Source organism: Chanos chanos, chromosome 8 (genome assembly GCF_902362185.1).
Source record: "Chanos chanos chromosome 8, fChaCha1.1, whole genome shotgun sequence".
In the NCBI taxonomy this organism is placed as follows: Eukaryota; Metazoa; Chordata; class Actinopteri; order Gonorynchiformes; family Chanidae; genus Chanos; species Chanos chanos.
The window spans coordinates 39,494,549-39,521,760 of NC_044502.1; the positions used below are offsets into that span (position 1 = coordinate 39,494,549).

Genomic DNA, 27,212 nt, shown 5'->3' on the forward strand with positions numbered 1-27,212 from the left:
AGATGGCGTTCCTTGTGCATTTACCCTTTCTTTATGATGATGATGATGGCTCCCAGCAGAAGAATGAGAACCACCAGTCCACCAGCACACACTCCCAGAATCAGCCCCATCTCTTCTGAGCGTTGAGACACCTCCAGGGCACGCCTGTGGTCCTTACACGCCGCTGAGGAACACACACACATACACACAGACACACACATGTACACACACACACACACACACACACACACACACATAGTATGAGCATAAGCCTAGAAAGGGAAAATTTAAATCAGGTCAAAAAAGCAATAAAAGTGTGGCAGATAAAGAAAAAAAAAGAGAACAGCTAGACAAAGAGGGAGGACACTGAAAGAGAGAGAGAGAGAGAGAGAGAGAGAGACCGAGACACTTAGGCGTAAAAGACAGATCTTTTGTTGTCAAAGACTATTTCAATCTCCTGCAGCCAAAGCCAGACGTTTCACATCACAATGCTGGCATTGCGTGTGTCCGCCTCCTCAGCATCGACCATACCCTAATGACTATTTATCCTCCAACCTGTCTTTTGTGGCAGAGCGGTGCAAGAGGTCGCATCACACGGAGAATCTCTACAGGGGAGAATGGTACTCATTCACACGGAAGAGCCAGACCGCATGATCGAACAGTAAACAATGAGGCTGCGTCCAACAGTGACTCAGAGAGTGGCGGATTATTCTGACCTCATCAACGTTATGACCTTGCCTTACCTAGACGGTGGTAAAAAGACTAGAGGAATCGCTGGGTGAATTGCTGTGCGTATGTCATTCGATACAAAACATAATACATCTGTAAAAGTTTTATGGACCCTTCTAATTCAGTGCGGGGACAGAGCGAAACAGAGATTCTGACACCATTGAGAGCTGTCATGCAATCCATACTCCGCGTGAGAAATGCATGTCATTTCCAGGCAAGGGGAAGAATCATATGTATGCAAAGCAGTCACTCTAACACATCTTTTTGGCGTAAACACCAAAACTTCAATTAGTGGTAAAGAAACGCATGCCGCTATTGTCGGTGAAGCTCTCAAAATATGTCATTAGAGAGCGTTTAAATCACTTCAAATCTCAAATGAAAACCATAAACAATGGAAGGAAGCATATGGTGTAGGGAAAACGGGAACAGAGTGTAATTTTCAGGTGCCCTCTAGTCCATTATGAAGTCCTGAATGGGTTATTGCCGTAATAGCGGGTTACTTTGCACACCGGCTAAATGCTCTATACTTATGCAAATATGCATTGGGAGTCAGTCCCTTTGTCTTGTCACACAGGGCCACTGGTCTACTTTCTGAGAGCAGCGTGTTTCCTCCAGGCGTACGTGGCCTCAGAACCAAAGAGGCTAACCTGTTTGGAAGAGAAAGTCAGTTCAGGCCTGAGGAAAGAGGCCTGCTTTAGGGCTTCGCGAGAGGCCACGGCTAAAAATAAGGGCCAGGGGATGGAGAGGGATCTGGGGCAGTACAGAGAGGACTCAGGCATGGCTTGTGCCCTCCTCCATCTGTAGCCAAGGGCATTTTAGCAACACTTTCTAGTCTCTCACAGTGAGGAACTTTTACTGGTGAGCAACAAAACGAACGCATTCACAATACAGAACAAGGGATTGTTTTCGCTTGGTAGAACATTTGAAACCTCACATCAACCTGCAATCTAAAATCAAAAATGGAAAGTTAAAACCTTTTGTTTTTTTTCTTTAAAGTGTGAAAGATCTTGCGCTAAACTTTGAGATTGTACTACTTAGTGATGCAAATACTGCCATTAGATGAGGTATAAAAGCATGGTTAGTGTGTAAATTGGGCATGGGAAACATCAATTTAAGTTACCTGCATGTCCGAGTAGATACTATTCTCTTGCCACATTTGCTATATGAATATAAGTTAAGCCAAACACAGGCGTGAAATTTGTTTCCAGATTAATCTGTGCACCTGCTGGGTGCCCAAAAGTGGAAATTGGCACTTAAGGGAAGAAATGAAAGTCTATTGTTCTGTGAAGACTGTTGAGGGACTGATAATTAAACTGTCACCTACAAGTGGAAATGGGAATCAAGGCTTGGTTATCTACGCTTTTCTCTGTTTTTAGCACATTAACAGGACCAAATGTTGGGGGGGGGGGGGATTCTTCATCAGAGCATGTTTAATACTTCAAATGACAAATTGAACCATTTTAGGAGCTGACTGAATCTGTCTCACCGAACTGACTTGGGGGAAATGCACCCGCCTATAAGGCAAACATCCTTTAGTTTAAAACATACCTGACCACCTGGGTTTTTTCTGTAGCCATGCAAAAACAGAATCTTCTTTTTTTTTGGAATGTTTTTAAATTAATTCATTTTTGCCTGATTTTAATTGGTGATTTGATTTCTTTTTAAGGTGACATTTGTTTGTTTGTTCATTCATCCTGTAAAGAGACAGAGCGAGAGAGAGACGAAGGAGGAGAAGGAGGAGGAGGAGGAGGAGGAGGAGGAGGAGAAAGCTGTGTTCTGTTCATCAATATGTTGAGGTGTAATTAATCACAGCCCAACTGGGTGTCAGCAGAGAACAGATGGAGGAAGAGACAACATCTAAAATGGCTGCTCTTGCCTCTCTGGCTTCATGCTTCAGAGGAGCTCCGTCACCTTCATTATTCAGTCCCAAAAAAGAGGCCCCTTCACCCCGCCAAGTCAGTTTGGCTGGTATAGTCTCGACTCCGGCTGCTACGCCACAGCGATAAATATACTTATGGACTTCCCTACGCTGCTGTCTGACAGAACTCAAAAGAGAAAACGTGTGTCTGTGCTGGCATCTGTATGAAAATTCAGCACTTGGGGGGGGGGGGGGGGGGGGGGGGGGGGGTTTCATGTTTTCTCTGAGGGGAAAAAGAGTGGAAAAGAGACTTGGGATTCTGTTGGTACTGATGGACACAGGTGGCTGCATCAGAGCCCGTTTGATGTGAAGGGTCCTCTCTTTACCAGACAGGCCTCCAGAACGGATCTTTCTGTCTCTCTCTTTTTTCTTTTCCCCTCTGCATCAGCCACACGCTGCATGCCTACACCGCTCGCTGCCCTCAAACAAGTGTGGTCGCTTTGATATCGCCTTCATCCAGTGTCAATGCCCAAAACAAGCATGATGAAAGCCTGACCCATCCTCGCACACTGTTTGCTGGCCTTTTGTCAGATGGAGAGGTGGGAATGACAGGGGGGCACGAGGTTTTGAATGAGAACAGATCCGCGGAAACAGACATCTTCTCTGAGCTATAGAGCAACCCCTCCGCTTCACTCCCCCCCCCCCCCCCCCCCCCCCCCCACCCCCAGGAAATCTAGAGCTGCTTGACTGCTCTGGTGGGAATAAGGGCAAGCTTGGAGAAAAGGTAGTGACCGAGCTCACATTTTGGATTAACCAGTGACCCATATCAGGGCTTTGCTCATTCTAACCCGGCTTAGACGGACCTGAGCAAGGATCTGAAGGCCTAGCAACTGGCCTTTATGAGTGGAACAGTCATATATCCAGCACTGGACTGAGCCCCTACAGATACTATGAGAAGGATAGGATGGTTAAAGGAATGCCCACTTACCTTTACGGGCAATACGGATGCAATTTATCCTGGTCTCCTATGGGAAAGAGAGAGAGAGAGAGAGAGAGAGAGAAAGACAGAGAGAGAGAAAGAGACAGACAGAGTGGTGATATCAGAAGCGGCTTTATTCCACAACTGCAGACATAACATCGCCTGATATCTGATAGCACGGCTAGCGGCTGGTGCCATTTTTAAACATCTCAACAGCTTCACCTGTTAAAAAGGTGAAGTTAAACGGTTTTTAAAAACAGTAATCTTTTTTTTTTAATCTGGGATTGTGTGTATGTGTGTGTGTGTGAACGTGTGTATATGTAATATAGGAGATTAAAACATGTATTGTAAAGAAAGAGAGATATAGAAGAAAACAAAAGGAGATAGGGACTGAGAGACAGGCTTCCCACCAGCCGACAAATATAAAAAGGATTTAATTTGCCTGAATTTTCATGTGATGACATCTCAGTGTTATGAAAAGGACCTTTGTCAAATAACACTAATGAGATCCAAGACCGTAATCCAATTTCGACCCGGCACTTCAACGGGGAGATGCATTATCATATTAAGATTTACAGATGCTAATTCAAGCATTATGGGACAATTATGCAAATCTCCCCATCCGGAAAAGGAGTGAGAGCACTCTCCTCAAACTGCAGCTAAATTGCTTTTTCTTTTTTTAATTGAAAATCCATTTCGAGCCGACTTACTCTTACTCTTACAGCTTCTCTTAACGTTGCGCTGTTCTTTTTTTTTTTTTTTTTTTTTTGATCACGTACAAAACGGGCCCGGAGAAACACACACACACACACACACACACACACATGCGAGCAAGGACACAAACACACAAACTCATAAGTCCTTCAGGCCAGTCCGGGCTTTATGGCTTCCTTGTCTTTATCTACGCTGCCAGGTTTCGTTTAAAATGCAAGTCTGTCACAGCAATCCTATATATTCTTTCCTGTGAGAACCCATCAAAGGGATAAAGTTTTAGAGCGGCTAGCACAGAATGTAGCCAGAGGGCCTGGTTCTTTAGTGCATAGATCCGATCCTCCCCAGTCAAAGCAAGGGAGCAGATAGCACAGGGCCATCAGCGGCAGTCAATAACGGAGGTCTAGAGTGACAGTCGGGAGAGGAAGCCTCTGAGCTTTGATCATACACACGCAGCCACAAAGCTTAAACCCACTTCCTCTGTTTAATCAAATTCACAGGAACGGTCATGCCCGGCTTTGGGAAACGGGATCTGTCAGCAAACTCAAGTCTAAGTAAATGAGTTATGAGCTCTATATTTAACCAGGACAGGAAGGAGAGGACTTATTAGAAAGCACACTTGGCTTAAAACAGGCGAGCGGAGGAGGAGGAGGTGGGGGGTGGGAGTGGAGGGGGGGGGGGGGGGGCTTTTGGTGGAAACAGCAGAGAGATGATGGATTGCAGTTCTAGCCATCCATCTTGAGGTGCCAAGGTACCAGGCAGTAATGAGTGGAGTTCATTAGGGAGTGGGAGGCTGCTGGGCAGGAGGGGCACCCCGGTGCTGCGGCTTCTTGACCGCCTCAGACTTGGCGCTCTGCATGCCAGGACAGCTGCTGTCTGGGGCAACAGCAGGTCAGCCTTGCTAAAAAAGTGTGTGTGTGTGTGTGTGTGTGTGCGCATGTGTGTGAGTGTGAGTGTGTGTGTGTGTGTGTGAGTGTGTGTGAGTATGTGAGTGTGTGAGTATGTGTGTGTGTGAGGGGGAAGATACTGACTGAGGCTAGGATTATAGTTGTTAAGAAGGAACACAGACACAGGGAGAAGAAGAAAAAAAAACGAGAGAAAGAGAGAGAGAGGAAAAGAGAGATTTCTAAAATTTTAGTTTTTTAATGATGCATGGAGTAGAATAGGCCTTCAGACTTCAAAGCTTTTTATGTGATTAGTACTCAAAGTGAATATTACAATTTTGGTGGCATACCAAACAGACCGAAGGGAATTGTCATGTCAAAAACATACTTATATTGCTCAGATCCTTAATTCACATATGAATATCAAATGTCTCAGAAATGAAGCGTATCCTGGATGTTAGCAATGTATAAATGTATCAAGACTTAAACCACTGAAAAATCCAAATGTGTCAAATAGCCACGCATTCGGATTGGATGGTTCCCTAACCTGGCTAAATGTTGGTTACCTCTGAGTTGGCAGGCTTTATGGAAGTTATTGGACCACGAGAGAACAGTGAACAAAATGTAGATTTGAGAAAAGGTCGATGGAGTAAATCAGTGAACCCCAGAGGTGTTTCGTGCGAGTTCTTTCCAAAGACACACAGTTAGAAAGTGGGAGGGAAATAAAGAGAAAAAAAAAGAAAAAGAAAAAAAAAAAAAAGAAAAAGAAAAAAAGAAAAGAATTACTGTGCTTCAGCTGTCACATGCACTTTCAGTCGGCTTTTACTGCAAAGTCCAGTAAGGTCTCAGCTGGGAGGAGAAATGTACTATTATAGCAGGCCATTAACAGTTGAGTCCGGAGCAAAGGCTGTCTAAAACCCTTTGAGTTATTCACTACCACCGAGTTCAACTCTGTCTCTCTACAGTCCTGTCCAAAGGTGTTCACTGAGCTAACATGGCCCACACACTCACAGGTGGGGGGAAACTGAAGTAGAGCAATAACGGAAAGTTTCAGACAGAGAGCAAAGCTCGTTTGCTGGCGTCAAAGGCAGACAAAGCATTAAAAAAAAAAAAAAAAAAAACCCTTCTCTTCCGCTTTTCCTAAATTGAGCTGCAAGTCAATAGCACATCCCTGAGTCTGGTAGGACGCACAGTACGCTTCATTTAAAGCTGTCAAATCTCACTGATGGAGAATAGAAAATGGTTTCATAAATTAAAAAGACGGCTAAGCTTGCTAACGTTGTTTACGCACAGATTTTTTCCTGTGTGTGTTTGAGTGTCTGTGTTTGTGTTCCTTTTTCTGGTTTTTTTTTTTTTTTTTTTTTTTTTTTCTCGCTTACTCTCCTGTGGCAATTAAAAGATTAGACTAATGAATTTGAGAACTGTGTGCTTCCTGTTTGCCGATAGCGCGGTCTCTGAGGGGCCAGACGTCCCCACGAGGGGAAAGCTGGCGTTGGGCTAGCGTCACGGAGCTGGCAGGGCTGGAGGTGTCAAGCAGCAGCATCAGCAGGCACAGTGCCTGACTCACTGTGGGTCACACGAACACGGGGCTTACTGCCAGCCCCCCTCAACGAACCCTAATCCTATCTGCCAGTAAAGCCAGTCCTCCCCAACTAATCCCCCCCCCCCATCTTATTAACTGGTCTGTGTGGGCTACATGCTGCGGTGAGCCTCTGGTGCCGACCAGTGTGGAAACCAGCTGGAAGGGCTGATTTACCATAATGCCCTGTGTGGGGCTAACCTGGCTGCTCTTTTCCTTGCCCGCTAGAACCTCATCTCAGAGAAACAGAATTTCATCCAATAGATTTTCACGCCGAGGCGGGACTCAGACTCGTTTGCCCGCGTCTAATTTTAGCCTCACGCCGTCACCGCAGTCCATCGTATTTTCCCTTCCAAACGGCCCTTCGCTAATAGCATAAACCGCCAATTATGTATTTCTGATCTTCTGCACCTGTGCCCAATTAGCCCCATCTCATCGGGTATAGCAGATAATCAGTGTTCGGCGAAGACGGTCACTCTCTTCTTGCTGACCGGACGGGTACTGGTTTCGCTGTCTTTGTAGACTGGCGGCGTGAGGCGGGATCCGCCGTTACGCGCCAAACTCCCAGAGCTCGCAGCGTGAGATGACTCTGAACTCATCTGGACTCACTGAGGCAGAATGAGATTGGAGGGAATGGTGCTGATATTACGGAGGACAGGACGTGGGATAACGTAGTTCTTTTGTAGTTCCTTCAGAACTGAAGGGTTCCCCGCAGGACGTACTTAATGCCGCTAATTTATGCTCAGCTTGCACACAGAACAGATCTCTGCGTGTAAGTGCGTAAAGGGAGTCATTTTAAGATTAAGCTCTTGAAACTGTCCATCAGACTCATGATATAAGACAACGGTATATATTTGAAAGAAGAAATGGCAGAAGAGAGAAATCTTATCTAAACTGAGTGAAGCTTTACTGGACGGTAGACTTAGATGAAGTGCAAATTATGTGAGAATCCAAAGACAGGCATTCTATAGGCATACAACACGTTTCCACCGCGTTGTGCCCAAGCTTTGCACATACACATCAGACAGAGTTTAAGTGAGATGTCTACATCTGTGTTCCCTGATTTCTGGCCTTTATTATGTGCAGGGTTGTATATTAGTATACCAACACCATATTCAACCCAATCACCGACACACTGAGTGGTACTTACCCCTCTGAAGTTGCTCATGGCCTGGAAGTAGATGAGGTAATTTTTTCGTGGGTCGAGAGGCGGGTTCCAGTAGCCGTTGTAGGTGTGGTTGTCGCCCACGGTAAACGGTGCGGCCTCGGGCAGGCTGCTGGGAGGAAGTTCAGCTGTGTAGTAATGGAGAGCTCCTCTGGCCTGGGCTTCACCGTGTGACGTAGGCACTGGAAAACACTCCTGGGGACCCAACTCTCTTTTCACCTTCCTTCCTGTCTCCTCCTCCACCACAACCTGATATGCACTGGACACGTGCACAGATTAAAGACGAACATTTAAAATGCCATTTGGTCTTCCGGTGTGTATGAAATGCTAAAACATTTAGTCAAATTGAAAACTGAAAATACAATGGTTGAGCTACAGGCTGTCATGACACACAAGCACTATAAAGCTATGTGTACATCATTAAATATTGAGCGATGCCTATGGCAGTGTTGTTCACTGAGAGAAATTTTGCTATACTATACAGAGTGTAGCATGAGCCTAACCTGACAGGGGCTCCTCTTCCCTGGGCGGGACGCAGTAGAACAGTGATAGTGTTCTCTGTTTCACTCAGTGGAGAGGGCATGTCCCCATAGTCAAATGTAGGAGCTTCAAAGAAAGAGAGAGAGAGAGAGAGAGAGAGAGAGAGTGAGAGAGAGAGAGAGAGAGAGAGAGAGAGAGAGAGAGAGAGAGAGAGGGAGGAAAAGATGAAAGCAAAAATACATACTCAAACTGGGGATTATTCACCAACTTAACTCACATTTGTCTTGTTTCCCCCCCACACACACAGACAAAATAATTTTCCTAGACATATTCATCATCAGTGATAAGCAAGACTGACGAGGAATATCTGTAATTCACCAAGTGAGAAAATATAATTATATAATTATATAATCTGGGTTGATTTCACAAGGAAAGGTACTCAGTTGTTACAGAAAGCACGTAAACACTGGTCAGTATATATTGTTGGTTCAAAACAATCCATTTTCAGCTTAAAATCAATCAAATTGCAGGTTTATAGTTAGGGAATGCAACTGCTGGACTTCATCCTTGACTGTGACTGCCCTACAGTTTATCTGGAAATGACTGCACTGGCATGTAGCACGACGTCTCCATTCCGTCTGGATCACAGTCTAACCAAACTACATCGTAAACCGGACACTCGTATCTTTACAAACCTGGACTAGCACATTCAAAGGTATCCACAGCTGTGCACACGGTCAGAGCGCGACTAGACTCTTGCAGAGAAAAAGCAGGAAAGTAATGGTGACACGGGGGAAATTCTCATTTAGAGAGACGTGAGGGATGGTGGCTCCCCCGTGAGAGCCCTCTGCTGAGTAATGGCGTTTTCTTTTAATATTGCTAGTCGGGTAGAGGTAGGAAGGAAAGGCAAACAATTATTGAGAAATCAATGATTATGGCATTAAATGCCGGTCCAGAGAATTGCAGCCGCAAGACTGAGCTTCAATTAAAATGAGCCTCTTAATGGTATCAGTTCTTTCAAGACAGACGCCTTGTGTGAAGCCTGAAAATGTAATAACTTAGTACAATTTGGGCAGGTTATTACATTTTGGCCTGGTGTAATAACGTATTATATTTAAGGCAGTTTATTACATGCTGGGCTTGGTATAGAGGCCCAAGATGTAACAATGACCCAAAATGTAATAACTTATTAATATTATGAGAAGGTTGTTACTGTTTGGACTTGGTGCAGAGACCAAATGTTACGACATTATTGGTTCATGATTTTATTGAGTTAGTGGCCAATTATTATACTACTGGTTTTATTACATTACGTTTTACTACACATTGGCAGTTATTTCAATCTGGTTCTCTACACCAAGACCAAAATGGAACAACCTAGCCCAAAATGTAATAAGTTACCACATTTTTGGCGTTATTACATTTTGGGCATTTACAGCTTGTCTTCAGTCTCCTCAGTCGAACACTCAGGTATGCATGAGCACACACAACCACAAACAAAACACAAACACAGACATATCCGCAAGCACATAAACACACACACACACACACACACACACACACACACACACACATACCTGCTCATTCTCTCTCTCTCTCTCTCAGTTCAATTTCTAAGGTGTCATATACAGGCTCTATGATAGCAGGGAGTATCTGCACGTGAGCTATGAGGCCTCAGAGGGTTCTCTCATACTTGGCTTTATGCCAGGTCTCTGTCTGCCCCTCAGCTCCCGCACAGTGATTGAGCTGTAAATCCATAATTAAAGAGCCCACATCCACTCCAGCGCATTCAGAGACTAACACACTCCAGAGAGAGAGAGAGAGACAGACAGACAGAGAGAAAACAAGGGCATTATGGATTCTTATCGAATAACGTATTTCCTTTCGACAAGAGAAACATGCAATATTAAAAACGAGAGAAACTCTGAGATGAATTTCTATCATAAGTAATAAATTTGCGGGATGGCACCAGGGAGAGACCGCTGTCCTGGAGATGCCTAGTATTACAGTGAAATGTTGGGAGTGAAATTCTGCTTTATCTAACGCCTTGCATGGCTGATTGTAGCATATGGTGTTATTCTGAGCGTCTGAACTGTGGAGCTTCACAGTGACGGTGGTGTCAGTCCTTTTGAGGGAAATGTAAAAAATTGTAATGATGTTCTTGAAGGACTTATTCTATTCTGAGCATCTGCTCTGAGTCAGTACAATTTACAGTCACTCAACCATGCACACCCCCATATGAATGCTTCATCTCGCAGACTGACACACACACACACACACACACACATATACACATGCACACACACACACACACACACGCGCGCACACCCCGACTGACATCAATAGGATCCAAACATTTCGTTACGCACTTGGAGTTCAACACCTGTTATGGATGGTAAGAGACAAAAACCCTGCTCACATATGTATTTTCTCCACGGTGTGATATCAAAAAGCTTTTCTGTTTTTTTTTTCTTTCCGTCAGAACTATCTTTCAACAGGAGCATTTACTTTCTGTACATATATAATAAGGTGACAAGATGGCAGAGACATCTGCTCATTTGACTGAGGCTTTTTGAATTGTATTGCTTACTCCTACAGAACTCACCTGGCATACTTATCAAATGCAGACACACTTTGTACTGAGTTTATTTAAACCAGCTTGGAGGCATTACGTCTCCATAAAAGACAGATAGCTCTATCTCCAGATAGCTCTGTGGGGCCCATTCTAAGAACTCAACCCCCCACCCCTTTCAAGTATGTCTCTCACACTGAATCCGATTGATGATTAATGTAAATTAAAAGGCTGTTTGAATCATGTGAGCACAGACCCAAAAGTTCTATTCTGCTCTACTTAGGCTTCACACACATATTCATGCATGTGTGAATATCAGTATGCACAAACACACACACACACACACACACACACGAACGCACGCGCGCGCACACACACAAGCACACGTACACACATCAGCACACGCAAACAATCTCATACACACACTCCGACCCAATCTCTGACCAATTACCAGAGATGTTGGTGGTGATCTCTGTGAGGGCAGTCTGTCCAAAGCCCTTGGCTGTGCGTGCGCGGACAGAGATGAGATAGGTGGTTCCTGGGTGCAGGTTGGAAAACATGTGGTAGGTCTCGTTACGCAGTTTGGAGACTGTGCGGCGTGGGCCAGGAACGTTGATGCCAGGGTCAGATGACTCAATGCTCTGGTAGCTAATCTGTAATTAGAGACATTACACTCACTCAGAGAGCCACGCTACAGAGTGTCACAAATCATAGACTGTGTTTTTCCTTCTACCGATTCATTCAGATGTGACTTTCAAGAGATTTGTTATTCTCACACACACACACACACACACACACACACAGACACACACACACACACACATATATACATATACATATATATGTATGCATGTATGTATATATGTATGTTTTTATTATTTTATTTCCACATAGTTCAACATAGTTCAACAACATAAAATAAAATGTGAAATATGAAAGATTCATTGGACATGTGGAGACATTTTAGAGCATCTCTAAACTTTCACACCCCTGTTCTAATAGGTCATTGGCAAGAAGACTAGATGTGTGTGTATACATGTGTGTGCGTGTGTACATATATATTCGTCGGTGCTTCGGTCCACACCAGAGGGCTTTTGCAGATTACTCTGAGAGAGGCATCATAAAGCCTGTTTGTGCCTGATAAGTGTGAAGGCAGGATTTAAAGGCATTCAATGCCTCCACACTCAGCTCTTTATGCTCCGTTAATGTAAAGCGCAGATAATAGCAGCAGAAGAAAAAGGAAAGAGGACCTCCAAGCCTCGGCGCGGGCGGCCCTGGTCGATGGAGCTTAGAGAAAGTGGTCAATGCTTTAATCTGAAAGAAATGAAGAGGATTTCTCTGCACGTCATCTAAAGCTCTGTCTCCCGTTGCTTTGAGAGATCAGGGCGTCCGACGATAAAAAAAAAAAAAAAAGGTAATCACACCCAGCCTCCACTTTATATGTCCAACCTCAAATCCCATTTTATAACATCTTGGGGACAACGCTGGCAGGGAAACGCTGGTGAAGAAGAGGTGTGCTAGGTTGTTATAAAAAAGAATAAAATAAAATAAAATCAAAAAATCCTAAACCAATGTTCTGTAGTAGGTCCAAGCCATTGAAAAACACACTGCTGCAGGAAGACACATGAGATGCTAAATGGAGACGGTCTAAACGGCTTATTCTGAAGCCGTATCCATTTCACAAACTCAAGCGACTTCTTCTTGAAAGGTGAGACTGCAGCGACAGGACGAGAGACGGAGCCCCGGTTACGGCGAGGACGTGTGTGACAACGTGGCAGGTGGCGAAACCACAAAAACAGCCTGATAGTTCTTAGAGACAGCCCTAACACTCTGCTCTATAACTGTCATCAGCAAAGCAATGAGACAGATGCTAGGTACCAGAAAGCTACAGGAATTCCACCCACGCAACCTGGCCAAACCTTCCATCAGTACAAAGCACACTCATAAAAAAAGTTCAAAAAAAAAAGTTCAGCCAGACCAGGAACAAAAAGGAGCACAGAAGTTACTGAGGTCATTCTGAAGGCATTAGCATGACCACAAAAGCGTATGATGTACAGTGAATAACATTTTAGCGCAGCGTCTTGTTATTTGCAAATATGTCTATTATCCTGCTCTAAACCCGAAACTCATGTTTCATTATGAATCACGCAGGTCTAGCAACAATGCTGGACAAAGGCATGAGTCAGTTGCTATGAAACCCACTGCATAGCGATCAGTCTTGCGAAGCCTTGTGAAACAACTGCAGTGGAATTTATTATGTTAGTTTTTTTTCTGCTGAAAATGCTTCATTTGTACTTTCTGTCCTGTTAGAAGATCAAGTTCCTTTGACAGCAAAAACAACCTCATTTTGTAGAATTCTTAGAATGTAGATTCAACCATCGAGTCTGATTAAGAGCTCTCTTTTGCTTACAGCATAGCTGAATAGTGTAGTGGGGACCAAACAGAAGCTGAAGCCATCCTTGGGCCTGAGGGCACAAGCAAGATGGCACAGTAGGCCAAAAAAAATGCTAATAAAAATCCTAAAGCCTCTCAGAACTAAGTGGACCAATCAGTAAACTATTAATTCCAAAACTTCTCCATAAACAGCTATGGAAATGAGAACAATTACAAGCAATAACACACAACATGGAATGTTAGAGGACTTATCAGTTATGAAAATGTGCACTCAGAATGCTGGCAGAGACAATCAGCACTTACCTCATATTGTGTAATAAGACCATTGGGTTCTAGTGGCTCCTCCCACTTCAGAAAGATCATGTCTTCCAGAGGAGTGAAGGTCAAAGACTCAGCAGCAATGCCACCAGGAACTATGAGAAATCAACGTAGGAAATCCGGGTTAGAGAATTAGAGCCACTAATCCCATGGTGTCAAACACCCACTGATGATACAATGGAGTCAATTCTTTATGTCTGTCTCAGGTCAACCTCCATTTTAGTGCTTAGATATAAGTACAATGCACAACATTGCTCTAAAACCCAACTAACACTGAAGGACCGAAGGCTTCAGTCTACAAAGAACAGTCTGAAGCAATGAAGACAGTTAATAGCTGACAGAGAGCCATCTTAAGAACAGAGAGAGGGACAAAAGCTGATGAAAGCTAGAAAAAGAAAAGAAAAAGGGTCGTCTAATCTTACGAGGGGGTCAATCCACTTCTCATTACACGGCTATTTGAAACCACAGCAGATAGGGCTCCTCTCTGAGAGGAACAGCAGTGGCAGAGAACCAGACAAATCCAGAACTATAAACGAGAGAATTGCCAATATGACAAAGCTTGAGCTGTGGAGATGCTTCACACTCTTAGAAACATGGCTTGCATGTTTATAGAGCCTCCACACACACACACACACACACACACTTGGCATAGGGAATGAAGAGCCTACATGACAGAGTGGCAAAGCAGCTTTCATAGCTGATAGTGGGAATCTTTATTTAGCAGCTTTCTACTGGTTGAAGTTCATTAACATAGACGCCTGGGTGCTGAACGTTGTCAGGCCCGAATGTGACGACGTGGCTGGAGCGAAGTGAGAGAGAATTTATGACATTCATGGCGGCTGCTGAGATATGCACAGCCGGATGTTTCTACAGCCATTTATGCTCTGTCTCTAAGTCGACAGAAATCCTTGTTCACTCATGGGAGAGTTTGGAGTTGGAGGATGGAGGGAGAGAGAGAGGGGGGAGAAAGGGAGAAAGGGAAAGAGAGATGACCAGGGGCTAAACCAACACCGCTTGTGCAAACCGTGACGAAGAGCTGACTCTAACACTTTCTGTTGTGACAGGCTATGGGAAAAAATAGTTGCTGATTGAAGCTTGTTGATAATTGAAGCGTCTCGTCTCTCTTTCTCTCTCGCTCTTCCTCTCTCTCTCTCTCACTGTCTCTCATCTGAGAGAGGATAAAACGCTTATGTTTTCCTTTTTTTTATGGAAGAATTGTTTTGTCCTTCAGTCAGGAATATGCATGCTGTGATGGTGGGGCGCCGCGCAAATATAAGCACAAAATCTCTTGCCTTCGGCTCAGTGCTATACGTTTGAAATAATAATTTTTTTTTTATCATTCACTGAAAACTAAGCTTGCTCATTGTACAGATGCTTACTCTTGAATATTACAGTCACTCTTTTACTTTTGTTTCAGAGATGAGGTAGATGAGCCTGAATGGTTTTTGTGAAAACTTGTGCTGACGCACTCAGCCGTAGACTGAACTGCTATAAACTAACTCTTAGATGTAGCGCTAAAGAGAATCTATCAAAACACAGCTGGAAGCATTCACATTGCTTAATGAGGCCAATTCTCCCCTGTCGGTCCTTTTCATTTCACCTAGGGTGGATTCAGATTGGTGAGACTGGTTTAGTGCAGAACAGCTGTCTCATATTGATCCAGTGGGGTCATTTGAGCATTTCCTTTTCTGTCATTTCTGACTGTCAAACTGAACCGTATTTGTCGAAGCCTTTTTTTTCATCAATTTCACCCGAAGTAGCTTTTTACGAATGACGAGCGATTCAGTACTTGAATATTTTGAATTCTACGAAACACATCAAACGCTGAAACCCAACTATAAATAAGAACCATTTTACAAATGGCCTAAATGGACATGCAACCATCGACCCGCGTGACTCACTGTCTTCCTCTGTTTGGAAGGTGACCTCTCGACCCTCCTTCTTCCCCTCCGTGTTAGTGAGGGCCAGGCGCACATGGATGGTATGATAGGGGGGTAGATCTCTCAGTGTGAAACGAGAAGCATTATGCTCCACTGCTAGGCACTCCCTCACAGTGGTGTTGTGCCCGTCGCCGCCCCCTGCTGTGGCATAGCGATAGCACAAGGACACAGAGTAGGTGTGGCAGCGTGTCAGATTAAAGGCCAGAGTCTCCCACTGCAACGTCAGTTGACGTGACTGGATCTCTGAAGCTCTCAGACCTCGCAATGCCCGCATGGGCTCTGAAAAAAAATGAGAGAGAGGGAGAGAGAGAGAGAGAGGGAGAGAGAGAGAGAGAGAGAGGGGAAGAGGAGAGCAAGAAAGAAAGAAACAAGAGAGGATTAAGCAAAGAGAAGATCAGGAACAAAAAAAATTAACATATTATTCTCTTGTTCATGTGTCTTTTTTGAGCTGACAAGCCTCTCACATCACTATTCAACAATACCTGCCACGTCCGAGCTGCAGCGTGACTAAAAAGGGTTATGACAGACGAAAGGTGTCTGTTACTCTTCTGATCACAGCTAGGTGGCATTGCAATGGCCTGACAGGGGCATATAAGTCAAAAGCCTCCTGCCAGCAACCTTAAAGCTCAGACAAATTACAGTAATTAATAAGACAGGCTTGTGAGTCTCTCTCCTCTCTCTCTGCCTTCCTGTCTACCTCTCCCTATCACTTGCCTACCAATTCATACATCTGTGTCACTGTGAAGATCAAGTGGTCTCTTGTGCTCCATGCCACAGGCCACAATACCATAAAAAAAACAACAAAAAAAAAAACACACACACACACACACACACCTTGTCCAAGGACATTCAGTTTTTGCAAGACATCTTTATTGCTAGCTCTGTTTGACTGCTTGTCTATTTTTAGGAAGCAGAGGCTAGGGTGTGGTTACTGTTGGGTTAAACCTATCTTTCTTCAGCTGGAAGTGCAGCAACCTTATCTGTCTCATCTCTCCCCTACTGAACAGAAGATGGGCAGATACAGAGGGCCACTGTCCCTCGGAGCACAGGCACCCCTGTGTCTCCCGAAAAAGAGATACATCCAAGGCAACCAAGGGGGTGAGCCAAGGACACCTCAGTCTGCTATCAATGGGTGCATTTGCCATGGCTCATTATTCACACAATCAATGCCTTTTTGTCAAACTATATTTTCACATAATCTATTAGATTGCTTTGTTCCTTTAATGGGAATTTATGACTAATGGCCCTGAATGTGAGGGAATGATAAAGGAGATATGGAGTACACAATTTCTGAGTAAGTGTAAGGTTACTGGCCAAGGTCTTAATTCCTCAGCTGGCCTCTAGGTACAGACTGTTAGTGTACTCTGGGGACGTGTGCTTGTAGTTAAAGTTCAAAAGGAGTACATGCCCTTTAAAGATCGAATTCACCAACTCTGTGGCTCATTTCTCAAAGTAATAAGTACAGTTTCCATTCTTATGATCCTAAGAAAAGCACTGCTCTATTACCTACGCCTCCACAATCAGACATAGATGAATTTCTGAATTTCTCTAAGGTACACTCAAGGGTGACTCAGTGGGGACACCAGAAAAAAAAAGAAAGAAAATAAAAAACCCCACCGCCCAACCCCTTCCACAAAAAAGCACTTAATGTGGAGTATATTAGTCCAAACAGGAAAAGCTACATAAACTGTACCTGCATTGTCTTAGTGGGGCTATTGATTATTAGCTAAAACCAAACAAATGGGAGCTATTGATTGGCACCCTCTTGAAAACACAATCAGAGAGTCAACAGAGTGCTAATTGAAGATCTCAAAGTGGGCTTTTGTGCCAGTCCACTTCCTTTAACCCAGTTTGGAGTCTTTGTCTACATGCCAAGCTTGGTTCGCTATCAGAGCTTACTCGCTGGCTTGCCTCTGAGATGGACTGTTGCCCATTGAGTTCGGCTTATGGCTCAGCAGAGAATGCTAATTCCTCAGGGCAGGTGTACGACCAACTGGGACAATTTCTGCCTTATTACTCCAGGTAATTGTAATGCATGAAGTTACCCTTGGCCAGTGTGGTGTATTCATGCCCAGTTGAGTATGTTAGCGAGGGCCTAGCTATAACCAAACAGGATTTGGTAGAGAACTCCCACTGTGATGGAGGGACTGGAATGACACTTCAGGTGCTACGACAGTAATCAAAAGTCACAGTTAAGACACAAAGCATTTCAATGTAAGCCTTTTGAGTTAAGTGAATGAAGAGTCTATGTAAATAGAACATATCATGTGACTGAACATGCATTACTTTGCAGTACTTCTTCGTTAAGAGTAAAACTCTTACTGAGGACACATTACACAAAGTCAATTAACTGGTGAGGGAGTGAAAAATACTTGGTATCACTCTCCTGATGCCAAAGGGAATTCTTTCAGTCCAGCTCATGTGCCAGCAGACACAGCACAGAGCTTTTGCTAAGAGGTTCTCCACAAGTTCTTCTGAGGAAAGCCTGGCTGACCCAGCAGCAGGTGGAGGTCCATCTGTGAGCCCATCTGTGACAGTTCTGTCTGCAGTCTCATCCCACCCTTGATTTACTCACTGGAGCCTCAAGCTGGCCTACCAGGGTCCTACTCATAATCACAGCAATGCCTCATCAGGCACACCTGCCCGCTCACCACAACCCAAGTAGCCAGTGTTCCACAGCCTGTTCCCCGGTTTTTATGGCACCCGTAGGGACGTTGCCAGCTCTCATCTCCTATATAGGTCAGTACCAGGGGCCACATGCCAGAGTAAGGAAGGCAATCTTCAGCTTCAGCAAGCAACAGCCCAGTCATGTCATCACTCATTTCGGCAACGCTCGCTCTTTCTTCAGACGAAAAATCACCTCAGGGTCCCAACAGCATCCATCGCACTACCATAAAACTGATAATGAGCTGCTCTGAAACAAACTACCTGAAACAAATGGTCCTTTTCCACACGATACGTGGAAACTAACATTTTCTGCATAACAACACAAGCACATTACAGGACCCTAATACATATGCAGCAATGGGAATAATTATTGCATAATAAATATAAGTTTCTCACAGATACTCTGGTATGAGTCATAATTACTAATTATATGTGACCTTAACCCTATTCTGTCCTACCTACATAATGAAACGTGAGTTCACAAGAGGTAAAAATACACGATAAGGTCTTTACTGTCAGCTTTCAGATTATACATACGCAAATAGTTATGCTGTGAACACACCTCACATTTTGGAGACCAGCAGATGATAATTAAAAAGCTCACACATTAATCTGAATTACCCTGCAGCCCCTTTGGGTGCCTTTGAAGGTACAGCATTGGGCTGTGTCCAAAGTCCGATGAGGTCATTTGGAGCAGAAGAGGGCAACTCCAGGCACATAAGTGATGAAGAAGCTAAGGGCACAGCAGGTGTATAAAGACTGATGACCCCTTGACTGAGGTTCTCCTCAACAAGAAACAATCAGGAGAAGAGAGAGAATGTGACCGCAGGGATCAAATGAGGATAGAGAGGCAATCCCTCAGCACTCTGGTTCTGGGATAAAGTCAGTGCTTGATTTAGTGCAATGAGACTCAATCATAGAGAGAAGCTTGGCACATCTGAAAACATGAGATCAGCCCAGAAGGTTAAGAGAACGCGATCTGGACCATCGTGCATTGGCTGCACTGTCATAAATCAATTAACTGCCATTTATGCTTATTAAAAAAAAAGCTAATCTATATTCCCTTTGACGTGTGCAACTACTTAACATGAGATTTATTATTTCATCAACATTGGTTACAACAAAACTGCTTTCCTTTTCTTTTTGTCTTTGGCCTTAAGACCTCAGATTGAAGAAAGCTATGTTATCAGTGGGTAGACTCCCATTGTGGGTGTTTGTGTTTATGGTCTCCAGGGGCCACAGTCATTTCGAGGCTAATCTGGATATTGAGCTCTCAGACCAAAGCACTCCGCTGAGAGCCACAGTGATTAATCAGCCATCGCTGTATGTGTGCATGTGTTTGTGTGAGTGTATGTGAGTCCTGTCAAACAAATCAAAACCTTATAGCTTCTGAATCAACAAGATATCCCAGATGGGGTTCTTAGACTCTGCAGTCAATTATGCTACCCCCCCCATAGTCATCAGACAGGAAAATTCACTGGAGACGAGAGCTAGAGCAAAGTGAGGAAAACTTAATTTCACCTTCACTCCAGCTGATGCACCTGTGCTGCGTCTAAATTGTATTCTCAACAGCTGAGCAAACATGACAGGAGTTCAAACTACTGTACCAGTACTCATGCATAACCAGGCACCAATATGAACATTATACGAATAGGGTATGAGAAGACAGAGTGCCAGCTGAGTTTCCACACGGTAGAAAACGGAAACGCTGAAAATGGCTTGGGCATGTATGATGTGTCCGTACTGTCCACCACATTTCCCTCTTTTCCTCTTCTCTCACTTGTCTTTCTACCACCCCTTCCCTGTCACATCCATTTTTCAGTTCCACTGGTCTGTCACTCTAATGCTCCCCCTGCCCTCTCTCTCTCTCTCTCTCTCTCTCTCTCTCTTTTCCTCCCCCTGCTTCTTCCCCTCCTCTCTTTCTCTTCTTTTCTCGTCTTTTTACTTGCGGTTGCTGATGAATGGAAGGTGTCTGAGCCCAGAGGCAGGATGGAAGTGAGAGTAATCTGTCATATGATCTGAGAGAGGAATTTGAACGCGCGGCCTAGCAGTGGGGAGAGGGAGAACAAGCTGAGCAGTGTCATGTTTAGAGAGTCATGGACATAATTACACGCTGCTCAACTGTCAGTTTGAGACAGGCAGACTCTGAAGCCTTGAGCTGTTCTGGAATGTTCACTTTTATGTAGATGAAAAAAAAGTATTTTAACATTTTGTTTGTTTTTTTTTGCTTAAACCTCTCTAGGCAGAATGAAACTTCACAAACCTACATAAATTACTCATTACAAACACATTCTTAAGGAGGCTTATGTGTTTTGCACACTCACCAGCACATTTGGTTCTGCTGATGAGCGGGGGACCTGGGGGTCCGGTACCACCTTCTCCGGGTCGAGTGAGTAGTACGCTGATATGGTACTCAGTGTCGGGGTCCAGGTGCCACAGCTTGTAGGTGACCATGTTCACCACATTGATCTCAGACCAGGGGGACTGACTCGCACGATACTCAATCTCCCTACGGATGATAGGGCCATCACCCAGGATAGAGTTGGTGTTGAGCTGGATGATGAGATAGGTGGAGCCAGCTCTCAGAAGCTGAGGTGGAGCAATGGGAGAAGGGGGAACTGTGGAGAACAAAGGCAAAACAACACCCAAGCTGTTACTTCACTGTTAAAGATGCTGCGTAGGGATATTATCAATGATTTCCGCTACAGATATTTTTTATACAGCTTTGGGGGTTGAGTTTTTCCGCTGTTGTCATTCTGTCTCTATGTATCTTGTGAATTACATAAATTTTTCATTCAGTTACAACAATTAAGCTGCTCAAAAGTCTACATTACAAAAATCTGATTTTGAAAACATGGCACCGTGGGCATTTTACATTTTGTGAGTTCGTGTACTCATTCATAGCTCACACATAAGGAAGCATCTAAGGAAGGGACCACTGAGCTGTTTGTGTAATTTCGATAAAGCAGGACATCTGTTAACACGCGTTCTGCCTACCTTTCACTTTAAGACCTGCTGAGACATCCTCAGCATAAACTAATGGATTGGCGACTTACAGTTCAAAGGTTCAAATAGCAGATTGGACACGCACATTAACCCTGCATTAAGAGTCTTTACACGCATTTACCCATAAGTCTTCAGTAAGAGAACAGATGTGCATATCTATAAAAACGTCTATGACCTGCAGAAATAAACGTGCTACTTTAAGAGAGATGTACACCATCTGCTCCCCTGAGCTTTCACCACCACAGGAGTTTAAACGACACACCCAGATGTAATAAGAGAAAAATCGCTAACTTTTGTTTACAAGCCGGAGAGCCAAGATCCTTCGTTATTTTCAAAGCGCACCATCTGACTCAGACTTGAAAGAGATTCAGGCTATTGAACAATTAATAAGATGGCAGCAAAAAAAAAAAAAAAAAACGAGAAGGTTGAAGAAGGAGACAGATGAAAGAAAGACTTAGCAATATCTCTGTCCTATCTCTAGCATGACTAATCCCCACAGTGCCTGTGCGTCTGGGAAGCTCTACTCCGTCCTCTGTGGGAACTCACTGCAGACATCCCCTCAGGAGTCTGACCGACAGCCATCCTCAGGGGAACAGGAGGCACCTCCAGACAGACAGTAATAAAGCAAAGCTCAGTTGCTCGCCCAGCTAAAGGCTCAAGGCATTAATACGAATTCATTTCTGTTTACTTTAGTGCCATATCAATGAAAATGCCACAATCTAGAGAATACTGATGTGCAGTTCAGACAGTGTGGCTTTATTTATTTATTTATTTATCGGGGGGGGGGGGGGGGGGGGGGGGGGGGGGGGGGGGGGGGGGGGGGGGGGGGGGGGGGGGGGGGGGGGGGGGGGGGGGGGGGGGGGGGGGGGGGGGGGGGGGGGGGCCACAGGGGCCTTCACCTCTGGTTCACCTCACGGCTGTGGTCTGTACACAGCTTGTTTTATTTGTGAGGTTGCGGTTTAGCATCAGGGTGAGAGTTGTAAAGAAAGGAAGACAGCCTTCCTTCTCCCCCCCTCCTGCAACTGCTCAGACTGAGCACAATTCTCATTAGACCCCAGTTCTCTGCACATTCACCCTGCTGTTGTCTAATCTATGGGCCCATAGAGGAACAGTGAGTTGTGAAATGAGTTGATCAAGCTAATTAAGGGGCTGATTAGCCTCTCGTTAGTGGGGCCGAGAGGGGGAGGCAAGCCTGTAAAAGGGTTCATGGAGTTTTTTAGACCTGTGAAATAGTAAGGAAGGTGTTATTATACAGCGGCAGAACTCACGCTGGCTCAGAACCCTGTGGTGGCAGCCATTTGGACCAGTCCCACCAGGCCAATCTGCCCTGTTTAATTGAGGTGCAGTAATGCATTTTAAATGGGACCTGTGGTTCGGCTAGGTGTTGTCAAAGACTGTGGCCAAAATCACTAACAGCAGAGAAAGAGCAGAGTCTCAATTTAATGCACCAGAGCAGAGTAATGGGCCTGTGGATGTTAGCCCTATTACTTTCATATAGGCTACATCTAATCTCATTAGCATATCTGCAATGATAAAATGTTAGGCCAAATACCAAAGGTACACCGTTGTTATAGCAGTGATATTTCAATGACAACGCATCGCATGTGCTTTAAGTGCACGTGCTGCGTATCTGAGTCAATACAGTTAGAAATATTATTTTGCAAAAGGAGGACCTGTTGGACTCGGACACCAAAGATGCGGATGAAATAAATTTCTTAAAAAATGGCACAGAATTCGAAAAGGCTCAAGGCGTATGTGTACTTATGAAATATTTTAGCACATTACAGGAGATTTCATGGCCTTCCATTTAAAGAGCAGGTTTAGGCCACACTTATGGCACCCAGCCTTAAGGGTTTTAGTAATGCTGCACTTACAGGATGCTTTGTGGTATGCCAAACACCGTCCTATCACTAAACTCAACCTAATCCCTGCTGCCGTATCTATCAACGGGATTAGAATTGCTGCCACGTCACTAACACTCCAAAAGGATCTTTTGAGGAGGTGTGTTGAGGAAAGGGATAGAGAGCAGGAGACGAAGGAATTGGATTCCTCCACGTACTTGTTTCACCTTCATCGCTTGGCGGCAAAACTACGGAGAACCGGAAATACATCCGTGCGGTCCAAACATGCTATGAAAGGTTTCACTGTGTCGCAAAAGGGATGGCTACTGTTTCCAGTTAGAGACTATGACACTGTTTCCAGTTAGAGAGTGGGACACTGAATAAATATAGTTATGACACAGCTCGCAAAACCTTGCCTTTAGGGATTGTCTCTGACATCAGGACCCGAACATAGAGCTCTTGACAAAATCTTGTCTTTATCCTTTACAGGAGGACCTGAACACAGAGCTCTTGACAAAAGCCCCAGACCTGACGGAATAAAACCCTGACATCAAGACCTGAACAGAGGGCTATAAAAAAAAAAAAAAAAGACTAAAACATTGGTGAATGACATACGCATTGGAGCTAGAGTCAAGGATCTGGGCTGTTATGTAAAACAGCCATAATACAGAGTCAAAGAGAGCAGATGGGAAATCTCTCCAATGCAGACTCAGGTCACCTGAGTGTATACTGCAGAGTGTTTCTAAAGGAGTGTGTATCTTTGAATGGTTTTATACATGCTGATTTTTATGGCAAAGGAAAAAATAGTTTGTTATCTGAAACTGAATTGTATGTAACCTTGGAAAAAAGATTGAGGTGTCACACAAATTCCACAAACCATCCTGAAACATCCTGAACTTTGAATCCAGACAAGATCGGTGGAGAGAAAATCATTCTTTTCCTGAAACAAAGGCTCTACCACTAATTCAAAACCTCAGATTTGCTCAGCTGTAAATGACAGGGGCCATATTAATAAAAGGAATGTCTGGATGTGAGGTCAGTGTACATTTTTGTATAATAACAAATACAACTGTGATGTCACACTTAGCAGTTTTATCTCATCTGATGAATTAAAGGAAACGAAACCCTAACAGGTCCTCTTGACAGGCTGTGTAGGCTGTTACCTCTTTCACGGCAACAAGACATATGAACAAAAAAATCATAAAAATATTACAGTACATTTATTTAGATGACACTTTTATCCAAAGTGACTTACAAGTGGGGAAACAATTCAAGCTCCAGTATAGTAAGAGACCTATGAGTAAGCGCTTAGTATTACATCTGTTTCAAAGTGCAAGCAATAAGTGCATTTACATTACTTTAATATATTTTGATATATTAAAAAATGTCTCAAAATGTATTAAAGTAATGTAAACACACAATATAAAAACACCTCCCAGCTGAGTATTAAAACACTGCAGCAGCAGTGTGGTAAGAACATCATATACAGTTTTGAAAAAGGATTTAAGGGTCTTGCCTTTGACGATGAGCTCAGCGAAGTTGGACACTCCAGACCCTCGGGAAGACTGCGTGACACACCGATACAGGTCTTGCTCTGGCCTTTGGACATCATCCAGCTGGAAGGACACCACAAAGCGACTGCGGCCAAGGTGCTTGACCGAGGCAGTTGAGATCACCTCTCCATTTTGTCTCTAGAGAAAGAGTTAGAGAGAGAGAGAGAGAGAGAAGAAAAAATATGGCAATTCACTCACCCTTGCCTTACAGTAGCATGAGTTAGGGTTTGGTTTTGACAAAACATTGCCCGAGTTATAAATTGTCCTTTGTTGGGGACTAACATTATGCTTCCAGCACAGACACAGATAAGCATGACTAAGCGGACAAAAAAAAAAATTCAAATTGAATTATTCTGAGCAAAATGAAACTTTCTTTATGACCTTGTCGTTTATCAATCATGCTTATTATGCAGAAGAAAGAAGCTAAACCATAGGCATATATAACGGGCAAACAGGAAACAACATTAGGATCACAATCAAGTTTGAAAAGAATGTCCACTTGAAAGAAGGTAATAATATTACTTTAAATCTACAAACGCAGCCTGGCTCTGCTACGCTTAGCATTTACCACAACAAGCAATTCACATTCCTACAAGGCAGCAACGTTTTGACTTTTGATTCACTTTAAACGCTTATTCGTGCAGAGAGATTACAGTTCTTATTTTTTTAGGACACCGTTTGAAGAAAGCAGCCAGACAGGAGCTCACATAATAACTCTGGACACCAAAGTTTCTGGCTGAGAGATTTGGAAAAAAAAAAAAAAAAGAATGAAAGTAGAGAAAAAGCGAGAAGTAAAGAAAAAAAGGATCAGAAAAAAAAAAAAGATTAGGAAAAAAGACCAGACAAAAGAGTAAAGGAAAAACGAGGCGACCGAGAATAAGGAGTCGCAACTTTAACTGAACGTGAAAAATTGTTATGTGGGCATTTTGTGAGACAACATAAAAACACCCCCTAAAGACGTTTGACATGAAAGCAGCGTACTCTTAACAGCGACACGGGTAATTAAAACGTGGCCCCAGTGTGAACAGCAGCCTTCCTATGTCAACACATAACAGAACCCTCCTCCACTGCCTTGCGTGGTGAGCAAACAGACAGCCGCTAAAGAGCTCACCTCCACGCGGCCGCTCCTCTGGGAGTCGACTTGTGGCTTCAGCATGGGCTGTTTCTGTTTGTTTCTCTGGGCCACGTTTGATATGAGCTTTCCCCACCCACAGACCACACAAACCACCACTAAAACATTCACAAACAAAAACAAACACTAAGCTAATGTTTAGGGTCACCGAAAGTGCCAATTTGAGGGTCAGAGTAAAAGCAAATCCGACTCTCAGACACCAGACTAATGGTTTGGAATTTTTCTCGGTTCAACCGAAGGATTATGACCAAAGCACCCAAATGAAGGTTGCGTAAATCAGGCCGAGTGAGATGAGCACGTGACAGCCATAGATACGGCAAAACGCGAACGTGTTTATTCTAATTATAGAGCTACAGATCCATCCTTTTGTGTGGTGTAAAAGTGCACGGCATTCATGATCAAAGTAAGGTATGTAACTAGGCTGCATCTAGTACGCGACACTACAAAAAGAGGCAAAAAAGAGAGGAAAACAGAGAGAAAGATCCATGTGAAGGCAGTGAGGACATGGCATCACGCACCTCCCTTTGTGCTGGGGGTGGGGTGTGGGGGTGGGGTTATGGGGAGCGGGCGGTGGGCGGGGGGGGGGGGGGGTTAAAGAGGCCTTGAGAGCGCTTGTTATTATAAGAGTTTGTGCCGCTTTGACAGTTTCAGACTAGAGGCATCTGTCCTTGTCCTTGAGATGTGACATAATCGTTCATTTGATTTAATTTTTCTTTCGTTGCGAGCAATCTCTGTGTCTCACCCTGGACAGGGAAAGGGTGGACTCTTTCCACCAGACTAATTTACGCTCTCAATGTAAGAAACGATTCAGTGCATTTAGACACCCCCCCCCTCCCCCTTTTCCCCCTTTCATAATTAGGGCTCAGTGATAAGGGTTACTGCTCACTCTATGATTTTCGCTCAGAAATGGAGAGGAGAGAGAGGGGAAAAAATGTTTTCATGTCGTGCATTTCAGCCACCCTAAATTATTCCGCGAAGAGAAGAATGTTTCGTTTGGCAGAAAACGTGGACAGCAGTGCCCTCTCTGACCTTGCAAGGAGAAATCTACATTCAAGGGGCAAGAGGGAGAGAGAGAGAGAGAGAGAGAGAAAGAGAGAGAGAGAGAGAGAGAGAGAGAAAAGGACTGGAAAAAAGACGTATTTAAATAGAAAAGGTAATGCCTGCAAATCCCAGGGTATTCTTATTTTAAGATTGCCTTCAAAAGCGTTTCTTCAAGGCCAGTTCAGGGTTGCTAAGCTGCTGTTGATACGCCATTGACACACTGGATCATTTCTTCAAAGCCGTTCCATACTTCTTAAACAATCACGCTGCTCTCTACAAGGTTGTTCATGTGACAATGGAGGAATAAAACTTGACCATTAACTTTAAGCCTTGTGTAAACCAAACACTGTGCTGCAAAATATGCATTTGCATCAAAAATGAATG

General features: G+C 44.0%; 1 protein-coding gene across 4 annotated transcripts in view; it reads right to left on the bottom strand.

The window, feature by feature from the left end:
• ptprub (protein tyrosine phosphatase receptor type Ub) overlaps positions 1–27,212 on the bottom strand; it is a 135,111-nt gene that overhangs the window by 26,083 nt on the left and 81,816 nt on the right. For all 4 annotated transcript variants that reach the window (XM_030781236.1, XM_030781235.1, XM_030781233.1 and 1 more), the window contains exons 6-14: positions 24,619–24,793; positions 20,580–20,873; positions 15,550–15,867; positions 13,634–13,743; positions 11,388–11,589; positions 8,388–8,490; positions 7,870–8,143; positions 3,555–3,591; positions 25–163 (exon numbers count right to left, since the gene is read on the bottom strand). In XM_030781236.1, the coding sequence (XP_030637096.1) occupies positions 25–163; positions 3,555–3,591; positions 7,870–8,143; positions 8,388–8,490; positions 11,388–11,589; positions 13,634–13,743; positions 15,550–15,867; positions 20,580–20,873; positions 24,619–24,793 (1,652 nt within the window). The remainder of the gene's footprint in view (positions 1–24; positions 164–3,554; positions 3,592–7,869; positions 8,144–8,387; positions 8,491–11,387; positions 11,590–13,633; positions 13,744–15,549; positions 15,868–20,579; positions 20,874–24,618; positions 24,794–27,212) is intronic.